At 38.9% G+C, this 17722-nt stretch overlaps 1 protein-coding gene across 1 annotated transcript in view; it reads right to left on the reverse strand.

The window, feature by feature from the left end:
• Positions 1 to 17017, reverse strand: part of galt (galactose-1-phosphate uridylyltransferase) — a 128873-nt gene extending 111856 nt beyond the window's left edge. Inside the window, exons 1-2 of the mRNA XM_055861383.1 lie at positions 16545 to 17017; positions 7085 to 7254 (exon numbers count right to left, since the gene is read on the reverse strand). Coding sequence (XP_055717358.1) covers positions 7085 to 7254; positions 16545 to 16581 — 207 coding nt within the window. The 5' untranslated portion in view covers positions 16582 to 17017. The remainder of the gene's footprint in view (positions 1 to 7084; positions 7255 to 16544) is intronic.
• Positions 17018 to 17722: the final 705 nt, after the last annotated feature.

Raw genomic sequence — 17722 nt, forward strand, 5'->3', positions numbered from 1 at the left:
ACCTATATCTACCTACATTTACCTACATCTACCTATATCTATTGTATCTACCTATATCTACCTATATCTACCTATATCTACTGTATCTACTATATCTACTGTATCTACCTATATCTACTGTATCTACCTATATCTACTGTATCTACCTATATCTACTGTATCTACCTATATCTACCTATATCTACTGTATCTACCTATATCTACCTATATCTACCTATATCTACTGTATCTACTATATCTACTGTATCTACTATATCTACTATATCTACTGTATCTACCTATATCTACTGTATCTACCTATATCTACTGTATCTACCTATATCTACCTATATCTACTGTATCTACTGTATCTACCTATATCTACCTATATCTACTGTATCTACTGTATCTACCTATATCTACCTATATCTACCTATATCTACCTATATCTACTGTATCTACCTATTTCTACTGTATCTACCTATATCTACTGTATCAACCTATATCTACCTATATCTACTGTATCTACCTATATCTACTGTATCAACCTATATCTACCTATATCTACCTATATCTACTGTATCTACTATATCTACTGTATCTACCTATATCTACTGTATCTACCTATATCTACTGTATCTACCTATATCTACTGTATCTACCTATATCTACTGTATCTACCTATATCTACCTATATCTACTGTACCTAACCCCTAACCCTACCTATATCTACCTATATCTACTGTATCTACTATATCTACTGTATCTACTATATCTACTATATCTACTGTATCTACCTATATCTACTGTATCTACCTATATCTACTGTATCTACCTATATCTACCTATATCTACTGTATCTACTGTATCTACCTATATCTACTGTATCTACCTATATCTACTGTATCTACCTATATCTACCTATATCTACCTATATCTACTGTATCTACTGTATCTACCTATATCTACTATATCTACTGTATCTACCTATATCTACTGTATCTACCTATATCTACCTATATCTACTGTATCTACTGTATCTACCTATATCTACCTATATCTACTGTATCTACTGTATCTACCTATATCTACCTATATCTACCTATATCTACCTATATCTACTGTATCTACCTATATCTACTGTATCTACCTATATCTACTGTATCAACCTATATCTACCTAATCTACCTATATCTACTGTATCAACCTATATCTACCTATATCTACTGTATCTACCTATATCTACTGTATCTACCTATATCTACCTATATCTACTGTATCTACTGTATCTACCTATATCTACCTATATCTACTGTATCTACTGTATCTACTATATCTACTATATCTACTATATCTACTGTATCTACCTATATCTACTGTATCTACTATATCTACTGTATCTACTATATCTACTGTATCTACCTATATCTACTGTATCTACCTATATCTACCTATATCTACTATATCTACTGTATCTACTGTATCTACTATATCTACTATATCTACTATATCTACTATATCTACTATATCTACTGTATCTACTATATCTACTATATCTACTATATCTACTGTATCTACCTATATCTACTGTATCTACCTATATCTACCTATATCTACTGTATCTACTGTATCTACCTGTATCTACCTATATCTACTGTATCTACCTATATCTACTGTATCTACCTATATCTACTATATCTACCTATATCTACTGTATCTACCTATATCTACTGTATCTACCTATATCTACCTATATCTACTGTATCTACTGTATCTACCTATATCTACCTATATCTACCTATATCTACCTATATCTACTGTATCTACCTATATCTACTGTATCTACCTATATCTACTGTATCTATCTATATCTACTGTATCTACCTATATCTACTATATCTACCTATATCTACTGTATCTATCTATATCTACGGTATCTACCTATATCGACTGTATCTACCTATATCTACCTATATCTACCTATATCTACTGTATCTACTAAATCTACTGTATCTACCTATATCTACTATATCTACCTATATCTACTGTGTCTACCTATATCTACCTACATCTACTATATCTACCTATATCTACCTATATCTACAGTATCTACTATATCTACTGTATCTACTATATCTACTGTATCTACTATATCTACTGTATCTACTGTATCTACCTATATCTACTGTATCTACCTATATCTACTGTATCTACCTATATCTACTGTATCTACTGTATCTACCTATATCTACTGTATCTACCTATATCTACTGTATCTACCTATATCTACCTATATCTACCTACATCTACCTACATCTACTGTGTCTACTATATCTACCTATATCTACCTATATCTACTGTATCTACTATATCTACTGTATCTACTATATCTACTATATCTACTGTATCTACCTATATCTACTGTATCTACCTATATCTACTGTATCTACCTATATCTACCTATATCTACTGTATCTACTGTATCTACCTATATCTACCTATATCTACTGTATCTACTGTATCTACCTATATCTACCTATATCTACCTATATCTACCTATATCTACTATATATACTGTATCTACCTATATCTACTGTATCTACCTATATCTACTGTATCTACCTATATCTACTGTATCTACCTATATCTACTGTATCTACCTATATCTACTGTATCAACCTATATCTACCTATATCTACTGTATCTACCTATATCTACTGTATCTACCTATATCTACCTATATCTACTGTATCTACCTATATCTACCTATATCTAATGTATCTACTATATCTACTGTATCTACCTATATCTACCTATATCTACTGTATCTACCCATATCTACCTATATCTAATGTATCTACTATATCTACTGTATCTACCTATATCTACCTATATCTACCTATATCTACCTATATCTACTGTATCTACCTATATCTACTGTATCTACCTATATCTACTGTATCTATCTATATCTACTGTATCTACCTATATCTACTATATCTACCTATATCTACTGTATCTATCTATATCTACGGTATCTACCTATATCGACTGTATCTACCTATATCTACCTATATCTACCTATATCTACCTATATCTACTATATCTACCTATATCTACTGTGTCTACCTATATCTACCTACATCTACTATATCTACCTATATCTACCTATATCTACTGTATCTACTATATCTACTGTATCTACTATATCTACTGTATCTACTATATCTACTGTATCTACTGTATCTACCTATATCTACTGTATCTACCTATATCTACTGTATCTACCTATATCTACTGTATCTACTGTATCTACCTATATCGACTGTATCTACCTATATCTACTGTATCTACCTATATCTACTGTATCTACCTATATCTACTGTATCTACCTATATCTACTGTATCTACCTATATCTACCTGTATCTACTTATATCTACCTATATCTACCTACATCTACCTACATCTACTGTGTCTACTATATCTACCTATATCTACCTATATCTACTGTATCTACTATATCTAATGTATCTACTATATCTACTGTATCTACCTATATCTACCTATATCTACTGTATCTACTATATCTACTGTATCTACCTATATCTACCTATATCTACTGTATCTACTATATCTACTGTATCTACTATATCTACTGTGTCTACTATATCTACCTATATCTACCTATATCTACCTATATCTACCTATATCTACTATATCTACCTATATCTACCTATATCTACCTATATCTACTGTATCTACCTATATCTACTATATCTACTGTATCTACCTATATCTACTGTATCTACCTATATCTACTAAATATAGATACAATAGATAGATGCAGTAGATATATACAGTAGATAGGTAGACACATGTAGATATTGGTATATACTATATATAGATACAGTAGATATATACAGTAGATAGGTATATATAGTAGGTAGATACAGTAGATACAATAGATATATACAGTAGATATACACAGTAGATATACTGTATCTACTATATACTGTATCTATCTGCTGTATCTACTATATCTACTGTATCTACCTATATCTACTGTATCTACTATATCTACTGTATCTACCTATATATACCTACATTTACCTACATCTACCTATATCTACCTATATCTACCTATATCTACCTATATCTACCTATATCTACTGTATCTACCGATATCTACCTATATCTACCTATATCTACCTATATCTACTATATCTACTGTATCTACTATATCTACTGTATCAATTGGCTCATTCATCCCCCTCCTCTCCCCTGTAACTATTCCCCAGGTCGTTGCTGCAAATGAGAACGTGTTCTCAGTCAACTTACCTGGTAAAATAACGGTAAAATAAAAAATAAATAAATAAAATATCTACTGTATCTACCTATATCTACTGTATCTACCTATATCTACTGTATCTACCTATATCTACTGTATCTACCTATATCTACTGTATCTACCTATATCTACTGTATCAACCTATATCTACTGTATCTACTGTATCTACTGTATCTACCTATATCTACCTATATCTACTGTATCTACCTATATCTACTGTATCTACCTATATCTACTGTATCTACCTATATCTACTGTATCTACCTATATCTACTGTGTCTACCTATATCTACTGTATCTACCTATATCTACCTATATCTACCTATATCTACCTATATCTACCTATATCTACTATATCTACCTATATCTACTGTGTCTACCTATATCTACCTATATCTACTGTATCTACCTATATCTACCTACATCTACTGTATCTACCTATATCTACTATATATACTGTATCTACCTATATCTACTATATCTACCTATATCTACTATATATAGATACAATAGATAGATACAGTAGATATATACAGTAGATAGGTAGACATGTAGATATTGGTATATACTATATATAGATACAGTAGATAGATACAGTAGATAGGTAGATATAGTAGGTAGATACAGTAGATACAATAGATATATACAGTAGATATACTGTATCTACTATATACTGTATCTATCTGCTGTATCTACTATATCTACTGTGTCTACCTATAACTACTGTATCTACTATATCTACTGTATCTACTATATCTACTGTATCTACTATATCTACTATCTACTGTATCTACTATCTACTGTATCTACTATCTACTGTATTTACTATATACTGTATTTACTATATACTGCATCTACGATCTACTGTATCTACTATCTACTGTATCTACTACATACTGTATCTAATACATACTGTATCTACTATATACTGTATCTACTAAATACTGTATCTACTGTATGTACTAAATACTGCATCTACTGTATCTACTATATCTACTGTATCTACTATATCTACTGTATCTACTATCTACTGTATCTACTATCTACTGTATCTACTATCTACTGTATCTACTATCTACTGTATCTACTATCTACTGTATTTACTATATACTGTATTTACTATATACTGCATCTACGATCTACTGTATCTACTATCTACTGTATCTACTACATACTGTATCTAATACATACTGTATCTACTATATACTGTATCTACTATATACTGTATCTACAATCTACTATCTACTGTATATACTATATACTGTATCTATCTATCTACTGTATTTACTGTATCTACTATATACTGTATCTACTATATACTCTATTTACTGTATCTACTAAATACTGTATATATCTATCTACTGTATCTACTATATACTGTATCTTTCTATCTACTGTATCTACTATATACTGTATCTATCTATCTATCTACTATATACTGTATATATCTATCTACTGTATCTACTAAATACATATATCTACTATGTACTGTATCTACTATATCTACTATATACTGTATCTACTATGTACAGTATCTACTATATACTATATCTACTATATACTGTACCTACTATAAACTGTGTCTACTGTATCTACTATCTACCGTATCTACTATCTACTGTATCTACTATATACTGTATCTACTGTATCTACTATCTACTGTATCTACTATATACTGTATCTACTGTATCTACTATCTACTGTATCTACTATATACTGTATCTACTGTATCTACTATATACTGTATCTACTGTATCTACTATATACTGTATCTACTATCTAAAGTATCTACTATATACTATATCTACTATCTACTGTATCTAATATCTACTGTATCTACTGTATCTACTATATCTACTATATCTACTATCTACTGTATCTATTATATACTGTATTTACTCTATCTACTGTATCTACTTTATCTACAATATACTGTATGCACTATATACTGTATCTACTGTATCTACTATATACTGTATCTACTGTATCTACTATATACTGTATCTACTGTATCTACTATATACTGTATCTACTATATACTGTATGTACTATATACTGTACCCACCTCTTCAAGGAATACCTAGGATAGGATAAAGCAATCCTTCTGCCCCCCCCCCCCCTTAAAAGATTTAGATGCACTATTGTAAAGTGGCTGTTCCACTGGATGTCATAAGGTGAATGCACCAATTTGTAAGTCGCTCTGGATAAGAGCGTCTGCTAAATGACTTAAATGTAAATGTACTGTATCTACTATATACGGTATGTACTATCTACTGTATTTACTGTATCTACTATATACGGTATGTACTATCTACTGTATTTACTGTATCTACTATATACTCTATTTACTATATCTACTATATACTGTATCTACTATATACTGTATCTACTATATACTCTATTTACTGTATCTACTATATACTGTATATATCTATCTACTGTATACTGTATGTACTATATACTGTATCTACTGTATCTACTATATACTGTATGTACTATCTACTGTATTTACTGTATCTACTATATACTGTATCTACTATATACTCTATTTACTGTATCTACTATATACTGTATGTACTATCTACTGTATTTACTGTATCTACTATATACTGTATCTACTATATACTCTATTTACTGTATCTACTATATACTGTATCTATCTATCTACTGTATACTGTATGTATCTATCTACTGTATCAACTATCTGTCAGGGTCGGTCGTGTCAGGGTTATATGGTTAGAGGTCAAGGTTCTCACCTCTCCGTTGGCCCTGGTGTTCCCCGGACAGAGGGGGTTGTTTGGGTCATGTTGAGGTACTTGGTCCTCCTCTTCCTTCTCCACCTGGCCACTCCAGGGTCTCTTCATCCTGTGGGCCGACACCAGAACCCACGTGTCCCGGAGGGGGTTGTAGCGCAGGTGCTGGTGCTCTGAGACAGACACAGAGAGAGACAGAGAGAGAGAGAGAGAGAGACAGACACAAAGAGAGAGAGACAGACACAGAGAGAGAGACACAGAGACAGAGACAGAGACAGAGACAGAGAGAGACAGAGAGAGAGAGAGAGAGAGAGAGAGAGAGAGAGAGAGAGAGAGAGAGAGAGAGAGAGAGAGAGAGAGAGAGAGAGAGAGAGAGAGAGAGAGAGAGAGAGAGAGAGAGAAAGAGAGACATGAGATCCTGATATATGTTATAAGGGATTTGAGTCAATTCAAATCTGGTATCAGGACAAAATGTGATTCAGAGTCACCGAATATACTTTAAGTATTGATATTAAACTCAAGCGATAAATGGTAAATGCAATTTTCGTATATACGGGTTCTCTGTATCACCTCGCAGTGCAGAACAGAGAACTGGCAAGATGTAAGTAAACAGCTGTTCTTATACTGTGACAGACGTAGTTCCAACCCATCTGTTGGCCTATCACAGTAGAGGCTGAGCATGGTTTAAACTTTGCTCAGCCTATCGCTGGCGCTCAGGCTGGTCCCAGCCTCTTGGAGCTCCTTGGTGTCCGGCGCTGTTGCTGTGTAGATTACGCTCCCACACCCCAGAGACTGAGGTCAGACAGTTCTGTAACATTTGAGCTATTTTCACCTGCATAGAAAGCATACTGTTCTCGCTCAAGTCTAACCACAGCTTCCCAGCACTTATCTGGGGATAACTGTTACTTCCAGCACAGACACCCAGGCGCCCAGGCTAACAGTTGCTAATATTATATTATATCACATATATCACATAGCATTGGGTTATAGTGCAATAAACACAGATCCTCACAATGTCATGTTTTTAGAATGAGATAAACACTCTAATCGAAGAAGAATTCCAGACAAGAAGTGATGAACAACAACTCTATTCATTCAGAATAGAAAAAAAAGTGACTTTGCACCTCAAGGTAAGAAGTTTTGAGTCTAGCTAGCTAGCTACACAACAAAGACCTAGCCAGCAGACTAACAAGCTAGCCAGAAGAAACGAGCTGGAACAAACCTAGCAAGAGTAGTTAATACAACTACATCAAACGACCAAACTGAGTGAGAAAACCAAAAAGGAGCACGGACTAACTGTAAACATATCTTCAGTTTTTTTGTGTGAGGATTTGTCACTATTTTTGCTGCTTTTTGAACTAAAGTAGCGCGAACAGCAGACGAACCGACCGGTTGCCATGGCAACGGGGCAGCAGAACAGCGCAGCAGCAGCGGTAGTAGCAGAGCCACAGACACCATGTCCCCACTCCCCCTCAGCGCAGAATCCATTCTCTACCCTAAAAAGGCCAAAAATGACACAATGGGGAAAGCTTTCAAACAGAAACTACTAGAGGAGAGGCCAGAAACCCTTTTTGCAGACCTCTACAAAAACGGTGACGTGAGTAATCTCATCTTTCTCACTGACCAGCCAAATGCATGGCGCTCAGCAGTCTGCTCTCACTACCCATCCATAAAGAAAGAGGGAATCTGTAATGGGTGGAAGCTGAAAATCAAAGAGACAGACGACCCTGACAGCACCATGATAACAATCAACCTCTACAAGACTGGGACTGTCATGGTGCAAGGTAACATTAGGCTGTTTGAAAAAGACTTTCAGACCATTAAGGAGAGAGAGGAGAGAGAGAAGAACACCACCAGTGACATGCCCTCCCACAAGACAAACTCCACCAGCACCACCCTCACCCCCCCCCCCCCCCCCCCCCCCACCCAAAAAGGCACATCCAGCACCTCTCTTCCCACCATAGTGGAGGACACGCCCCAGGAGGAGAGCGACCCCCTCAGTGCAGACCAGGCTCAGGCCCTCCTCACCACCATGGCTGTCATGAGGGATGAGTTCACCAAACTGGAGGGGGAGGTGGTCCTGCTCAGGGAGAGCGTGAGCAAGCAGCAACCAGACAACCACACCTTAGAGGAGCTCCTAACCAAGGTGAGGACAGAGCAGGACAGCAGCCTTGTAACACAGCTGAAAGAGGTTCAGCAAGAGAGAGACGGACTCAAGAGAGAGATGGCTGATCTAACACAGGAGGTGAGAGCTGGCTGATCTAACAAATGAGGTGAGAGAGATGGCTGATCTAACAAAGGAGGTGAGAGAGATGGCTGATCTAACAAAGGAGGTGAGAGAGATGGCTGATCAAACAAAGGAGGTGAGAGAGATGGCTGATCTAACAAAGGAGGTGAGAGAGCTGGCTGATCTAACAAAGGAGGTGAGAGAGGTGGCTGATCTAACAAAGGAGGTGAGAGAGGTGGCTGATCTAACAAAGGAGGTGAGAGAGGTGGCTGATCTAACAAAGGAGGTGAGAGAGCTGGCTGATCTAACAAAGGAGGTGAGAGCTGGCTGATCTAACAAAGGAGGTGAGAGAGGTGGCTGATCTAACAAAGGAGGTGAGAGAGGTGGCTGATCTAACAAAGGAGGTGAGAGAGGTGGCTGATCTAACAAAGGAGGTGAGAGAGGTGGCTGATCTAACAAAGGAGGTGAGAGAGGTGGCTGATCTAACAAAGGAGGTGAGAGAGGTAGCTGATCTAACAAAGGAGGTGAGAGAGGTGGCTGATCTAACAAAGGAGGTGAGAGAGGTGGCTGATCTAACAAAGGAGGTGAGAGAGATGGCTGATCTAACAAAGGAGGTGAGAGAGCTGGCTGATCTAACAAAGGAGGTGAGAGAGGTGGCTGATCTAACAAAGGAGGTGAGAGAGGTGGCTGATCTAACAAAGGAGGTGAGAGAGGTGGCTGATCTAACAAAGGAGGTGAGAGAGCTGGCTGATCTAACAAAGGAGGTGAGAGAGGTGGCTGATCTAACAAAGGAGGTGAGAGAGGTGGCTGATCTAACAAAGGAGGTGAGAGAGGTGGCTGATCTAACAAAGGAGGTGAGAGAGGTGGCTGATCTAACAAAGGAGGTGAGAGAGGTGGCTGATCTAACAAAGGAGGTGAGAGAGGTGGCTGATCTAACAAAGGAGGTGAGAGAGGTGGCTGATCTAACAAAGGAGGTGAGAGAGGTGGCTGATCTAACAAAGGAGGTGAGAGAGGTGGCTGATCTAACAAAGGAGGTGAGAGAGGTGGCTGATCTAACAAAGGAGGTGAGAGAGGTGGCTGATCTAACAAAGGAGGTGAGAGAGGTGGCTGATCTAACAAAGGAGGTGAGAGAGGTGGCTGATCTAACAAAGGAGGTGAGAGAGCTGGCTGATCTAACAAAGGAGGTGAGAGAGGTGGCTGATCTAACAAAGGAGGTGAGAGAGATGGCTGATCTAACAAAGGAGGTGAGAGAGCTGGCTGATCTAACAAAGGAGGTGAGAGAGATGGCTGATCTAACAAAGGAGGTGAGAGAGCTGGCTGATCTAACAAAGGAGGTGAGAGAGATGGCTGATCTAACAAAGGAGGTGAGAGAGATGGCTGATCTAACAAAGGAGGTGAGAGAGATGGCTGATCTAACAAAGGAGGTGAGAGAGCTCCAAAAAGACAGGCAGAGCAGCAATAAGGAGCTGACCGCACTAAGAGAGGAGCTGCAGGAGAGAAAGAGAGCAGAGGACAGGCTGCAGGAGAGAAAGAGAGCAGAGGACAGGCTGCAGGAGAGAAAGAGAGCAGAGGACAGGCTGCAGGAGAGAAAGAGAGCAGAGGACAGGCTGCAGGAGAGAAAGAGAGCAGAGGACAGGCTGCAGGAGAGAAAGAGAGCAGAGGACAGGCTGCAGGAGAGAAAGAGAGCAGAGGACAGGCTGCAGGAGCAGATAGATCACCACCCTATGACCTGCCCTCACACAGCAGAGGAGCCCAGCTCAACCAGCCAGACTTCCCCAGCCCTGGCTGCTGCACCCCTCCTCCCCAACCCACAGAACAGCCTCCCCCAGCTCCAACACCCACCACCCCCCAGTCCAGAAGAAACACTGGCTGACATCGTCCTGTTAATGGACTCAAACGGGAAGTATGTTCAAGAGAATAAACTTTTCCCTAGACACAAAAGGAGAAAGGTGTGGTGCCCAACAACGCAGAGTGCCATGGAGCTGCTTGATAAGGCCCATCTCGGGTCGCCAAGCCACATAATTATACATACCGGAAGCAACGACCTGCGTGCTCAGCAGGAGAGGGTGGCGACTTCACTACGGGGAGTGATTGAGAAGGCCTCCGCAATCTTCCCCAACTCAAGAATCATAGTGTCAACCCTTCTACAGAGAAGGGACTTCCACCCGGCCGCCACAATCCAAAGAATAAACGCCAGCCTATCCCGGGGCTGTGCCCTGCGACCCAATGTACACCTGGCCCACCCTCCCACCCTCGATCTGGACTGTCTCTATGACCATGTTCACCTGTACAGGGAGACAGTCCCCATCCTTGCCAAGACTCTCAAGGACGTTACATTAAACTGCAGCCCGACCTCTCCACCCAGGAACAGCGGAGCAATCTCCACCCCTCCGAGATCACCGAGACAACACCCCGGACCAGCACCCTGGACCCCCCAGCCACGACCACAGCACCACCAACCTCAATGCCCACCACAGCCAGCGCAGCACAGACCACCCAGACGAGGCCTCCTGCCCCCCACCGCAGACCCCCACCTGGAGGAACCACAGCCCAGCAGGCAGAGCTACGCACAGGCTGTGAGAGGAGCAACTGGCCTAGCCCTATACCAACCAAAAGAGTGACATTAAACAAATGCTGAGTCTACTATGCTCACATGTGATAGGCCGAGGGTCATGGATGCTCACATGTGATAGGCCGAGGGTCATGGATGCTCACATGTTATAGGTCGAAAGTCACGGTAAGATGAGCACAACAACTCCACCATCCTCACACTACATCCACCCAAGTGGCATGACACAAATTCTATCTCAAATGATAAACAAATCACATTTGTAAAATAAGAGTTTACTTTAATTGAAAAATCCTATTTTAATAGTTCTTGTTGGATTGTGAGTGTTTGTCTCAATTTAAAGGTAAAGAGAAAAAAAAGTTATGAAGTCTTTTTACGTTGCATGTTGGAATTGACAAGGATTGAAGTCCTCTGCTTTTGGGCTAAAGAGCAGAAACCCAGACTTCCTGAAAGAAATGGATGATGTTGATATTGTAGTACTACAGGAAACATGGTGCAGAGGTGATGTTTCCACTGGCTGTCCACTAGGTTATAGGGAGATAATCATACCATCCACTAAATTAAAAGGAATCAAACAGACTCGGGGGGAATGAATGCTAACATGGTATAAATCTGAACTAATTAATTCAATCGAATTGATCAAAACAGGAGAATTCTTTATCTGGTTACAAATCAACAAGGAGGCTATCTTGACAGATAAAAACGTCTTCCTCTGTGCCTCATTCATTCCCCCCTCAGAGTCACCCTACTTCAATGAAGAGAGCTTCTCCATTCTAGAGGGAGAGATTAGTCACTTTCAGGCCCAAGGCAACGTACTGGTCTGTGGAGACCTGAATGCTAGAACAGCAGAAGAACAAGACACTATTAACAGTCATGGGGATAAACACCTACCAGGAAGCAATAACCTTTCCCTCCCCACATACCCCCACAGAAACAACTATGACGAAGTGAAAAACAAAAACGGAGTACAGTTCCTGCAGCTCTGTCGAACACTGGGTCTGTTCAATGGTAGGCTGAGAGGAGACTCTTTTGGTAGGTACACCTACAGCTCATCCCTTGGCAGAAGCACTGTAGACTACTTCTTCACCGACCTAAACCCAGAGTCTCTCAGAGCCTTCACAGTCAGCCCACTAACACCTCTCTCAGACCACAGTAAAATCACAGTGTATCTGAGAAGAGCAGAACCCAACCATGAAGCATCACAGCCCAATAAATTACATGGTACTAAACAAGCCTATAGATGGAGTGAGAACAGTACAGACATCTACCAAAAAGCAATTAGTAGCCAAAAAATACAATCTTTCCTGGACAACTTTTTAGCCTTAACATTCTCCTACAGCAATGAAGGTGTAAATTTGGCCGTAAGGAACATAAACGTTATATTTGACAAATTAGCCTCCTTGGCTAATCTAAAGAAGCATAAGAGCAAACCAAAAATAACAGATAATGAAAAATGGTTTGATAATGATTGCAAAAATCTAAGAAAGTAATTGAGAAATATATCTAATCAAAAACACAGAGAACCAGACAACAAAAATATACGCCTTCAATATGGGGAAATACTGAAGCAATACAAACGCACCCTAAGAACAAAAAAGGAACAGCACATTAGAAATCAGCTGGTTGGAATTGAGGAATCCATAGAATCAAACCACTTCTGGGAGAATTGGAATAAATTAAACAAGCCTCATCATGAGGAATTGGCTATCCAAAATGGGGATATGTGGAGAAATCACTTTGCAAACCTCTACAGCAATATAACAAAGAGCCCAGAACAAAAATATATACAAGAAAAATCACAAATCCTTGAATTAGCAGTCAAAGACTATCAGAATCCTGTGGATACCCCAATTACAGAAGAATAATTATTGGAAAAACGATGCACCCTCCAACCCAAAAAGGCCTGTGGTGCTGATGGTATTTTAAATGAAACGATCAAATATACAGACCACAAATTCAAATTGTCTATACTCAAACTCTTCAACATTATCCTCACTGCAGGTATTTTCCCCGATATTTGGAACCAGGGATTGATCACACCAATCTATAAAAATGGAGACAAATTTGACCCAAATAATTACAGAGGAATTTGCGTTAACAGCAACTAGGGGAAAATTCTCTGCAGTATTATAAATAGCAGACTACATCATTTCCTTGATGAACACAACGTCCTGAGCAGAAGCCAGATTGGATTTCTAAAAAATTATCGTACAACTGACCACATTTACACCCTCCACACTCTAATTGATAAACAAGTTAACCAAAACAAAGGCAAAATCTACTCGTGTTTTGTAGATTTCAAGAAAGCATTTGATTCAATTTGGCACAAAGTTTTTTTTCAATAAACTAATAGAAAGTGGTATTGGAGGGAAAACATATGATTTTATTAAATCAATGTACACTAAAAACAAATGTGCGGTTACAATTGTCAACAAGCAAACAGACTTCTTCTCTCAGGGGCGGGGAGTGAAACAGGGCTGCCCAATAAGTCCAACATTATTTAACATCTACATTAATGAATTGGCAAAAACATTAGAAGAATCGGCAGCACCTGGTATCACCCTACACAACACTGAAATCAAGTGTCTGCTGTACGCAGATGACCTGGTGCTGCTGTCTCCCACTAAAGAGGGGTTACAGCAGCACCTAGATCGTCTTCACAGGTTCTGTCAGACCTGGGCTCTGACCGTTAACCTAAAAAAAAACAAATATAATGATATTCCAAAAAAGGTCAGTGTCTTCTCAGTCATGTTGACACTGGTCTACTACCAGGTCATGTGTCTTCTCAGTCATGTTGACACTGGTCTACTACCAGGTCATGTGTCTTCTCAGTCATGTTGACACTGGTCTACTACCAGGTCATGTGTCTTCTCAGTCATGTTGACACTGGTCTACTACCAGGTCATGTGTCTTCTCAGTCATGTTGACACTGGTCTACTACCAGGTCATGTGTCTTCTCAGTCATGTTGAGACTGGTCTACTACCATGTCATGTGTCTTCTCAGTCATGTTGACACTGGTCTACTACCAGGTCATGTGTCTTCTCAGTCATGTTGACACTGGTCTACTACCAGGTCATGTGTCTTCTCAGTCATGTTGAGACTGGTCTACTACCATGTCATGTGTCTTCTCAGTCATGTTGACACTGGTCTACTACCAGGTCATGTGTCTTCTCAGTCATGTTGACACTGGTCTACTACCAAGTCATGTGTCTTCTCAGTCATGTTGACACTGGTCTACTACCAGGTCATGTGTCTTCTCAGTCATGTTGACACTGGTCTACTACCAGGTCATGTGTCTTCTCAGTTATGTTGACACTGGTCTACTACCAGGTCATGTGTCTTCTCAGTCATGTTGACACTGGTCTACTACCAGGTCATGTGTCTTCTCAGTCATGTTGACACTGGTCTACTACCAGGTCATGTGTCTTCTCAGTCATGTTGACACTGGTCTACTACCAGGTCATGTGTCTTCTCAGTCATGTTGACACTGGTCTACTACCAGGTCATGTGTCTTCTCAGTCATGTTGAGACTGGTCTACTACCATGTCATGTGTCTTCTCAGTCATGTTGACACTGGTCTACTACCATGTCATGTGTCTTCTCAGTCATGTTGACACTGGTCTACTACCAGGTCATGTGTCTTCTCAGTCATGTTGACACTGGTCTACTACCAGGTCATGTGTCTTCTCGGTCATGTTGACACTGGTCTACTACCAGGTCATGTGTCTTCTCAGTCATGTTGACACTGGTCTACTACCAGGTCATGTGTCTTCTCAGTCGTGTTGACACTGGTCTACTACCAGGTCATGTGTCTTCTCAGTCATGTTGACACTGGTCTACTACCAGGTCATGTGTCTTCTCAGTCATGTTGACACTGGTCTACTACCAGGTCATGTGTCTTCTCAGTCATGTTGACACTGGTCTACTACCAGGTCATGTGTCTTCTCAGTCATGTTGACACTGGTCTACTACCAGGTCATGTGTCTTCTCAGTCATGTTGACACTGGTCTACTACTGTTGATTTAATGTATTGTTGTTCTGATTAACATTGTAGTTGTTGTTAATGGTAACCCCATAACACCATTATTATTGCTGTTGGTCCCACCATTTATTTATATATAAATATATATATATTTTGTATATATATACATATATATTTTATTTTTCGATATGTATACTTTGACAATGTAAGTAATAATGAACTTGCCATGTCAATAAAGTCAATTGAATTGAGACACAGAGAGAGATAGACAGAGAGACACACGCACACATACACAGTTAGCTAATCAGGTCATCTCAAGAACTAACCCCAGATTCTGTTGTAGACCAGCCTCATTTTTTATAATAGGTAGAGGTTCAGTCACATATGAAAGTTCTACCAATTAAAGTCTATCTGGACTGTGCTCTATAACATGGCCTGCAGGTGGCACCAGAGATGTGTCCATGTTCTTTATTATGACTCCACCAAAACAGGAACTGAATCACGAGTTGTATTCTGTGGTAACATTAACTCTTGCTGACTGAACATGTAAAGTCATTGGACTATAAAGAGTAACATTATGCTCCTTTAAATGAATAACTACCAGAAGACCAAATGCACTAATAGTCTGTAGTCTCGTTTTAGTAGTGTGTTGTTGCAAATCGTGTTCCAGGAAAGAGATATTACCCTTTGGATCAAAGCGGGGTTCATTATTGCTGCTCATTGCGTTGGTCTATGTTGTTGTCACAACGCCGACGACGTGAAAGTCCACCTGTGTCCAGCCCTACTTTACTAAACGTCTCTCTGTGTCAGTACCGCTGGTGGCTGGGTCTGTCTTCAGTCTGACATCTATAAGATGAACCCCTGCTTTGAGTTGGTGCTGTTTTGAAGCCGCTCTGCCGCTAACTACTCTCGGAATAGAACCAGTGGAGAGAACGACAGCTGCGCAGATGAACGCAGGATTCCTGACGTCGTCCTGAACGTAACGCAAGGTACACTAGTGGACGCGTTCAGAACGATGCGGAACATTCAGATAGATATGTGCTGTTAAATATTTGACACAATCTTACATATAGTGGTTTTCTGACAGCTAGAACAACACAAGTGACTGCATGGCAACAAAAGCAAGTTTAACTACAATATTGACACCGCCACCATGTCTGCGTGACATTTCTTCACCATTCTGATTGGATATCATTTCAATTCTCATCACTTCCGCTCCCTTTCGTTCTAGGTTGGTCAGTTACTGAATGAGACCGGATATCTTCTCTCATATGGGGAATTTCTTGAAACATTTCAAATTCCAATAACCCCAAAAGAATATGCAATTGTTTTTGATGTGATTTCAAGGGGATTGTATATCTTTTAAATTCCTCTATGGTTGATGTAAGTAACATAGATTTACATAAAAATATATTCATTGGCAATGTTAACTAACATCAAAGATAAATGAAGTAATAAACAGATTAGGAATATGTTTTGTGATACTACAATTCCCTCAGCAAGATTATTTTGTTCAAATATCTATGGTGATATACATCGAGGGAAAGCATGGAAAATTGCTATCAAATATTGTATCAGTAACAAAGTAAAGGAAATTTAATTTAAAATGTTACATAGAATTTATCCTGTGAAACATGTTTTGGAAAGATTCAAGCTGAATATTGACAATAACTGTGATTTCTGTGGAATGGAGAAGGAGACCATTTTACATTAGTTTTTTTGCCTGTATATATAGTATAATTTTTTGGATTGATATACAGAATTACATTTTTTTTTAAATAGGACCGGTTGTACAATTTAATGGTTTTGATATAATGATATATTTCAGAATTTCTGACATTGATAAAGATGTAGTATATTTA

Source organism: Salvelinus fontinalis, chromosome 2 (genome assembly GCF_029448725.1).
Source record: "Salvelinus fontinalis isolate EN_2023a chromosome 2, ASM2944872v1, whole genome shotgun sequence".
In the NCBI taxonomy this organism is placed as follows: Eukaryota; Metazoa; Chordata; class Actinopteri; order Salmoniformes; family Salmonidae; genus Salvelinus; species Salvelinus fontinalis.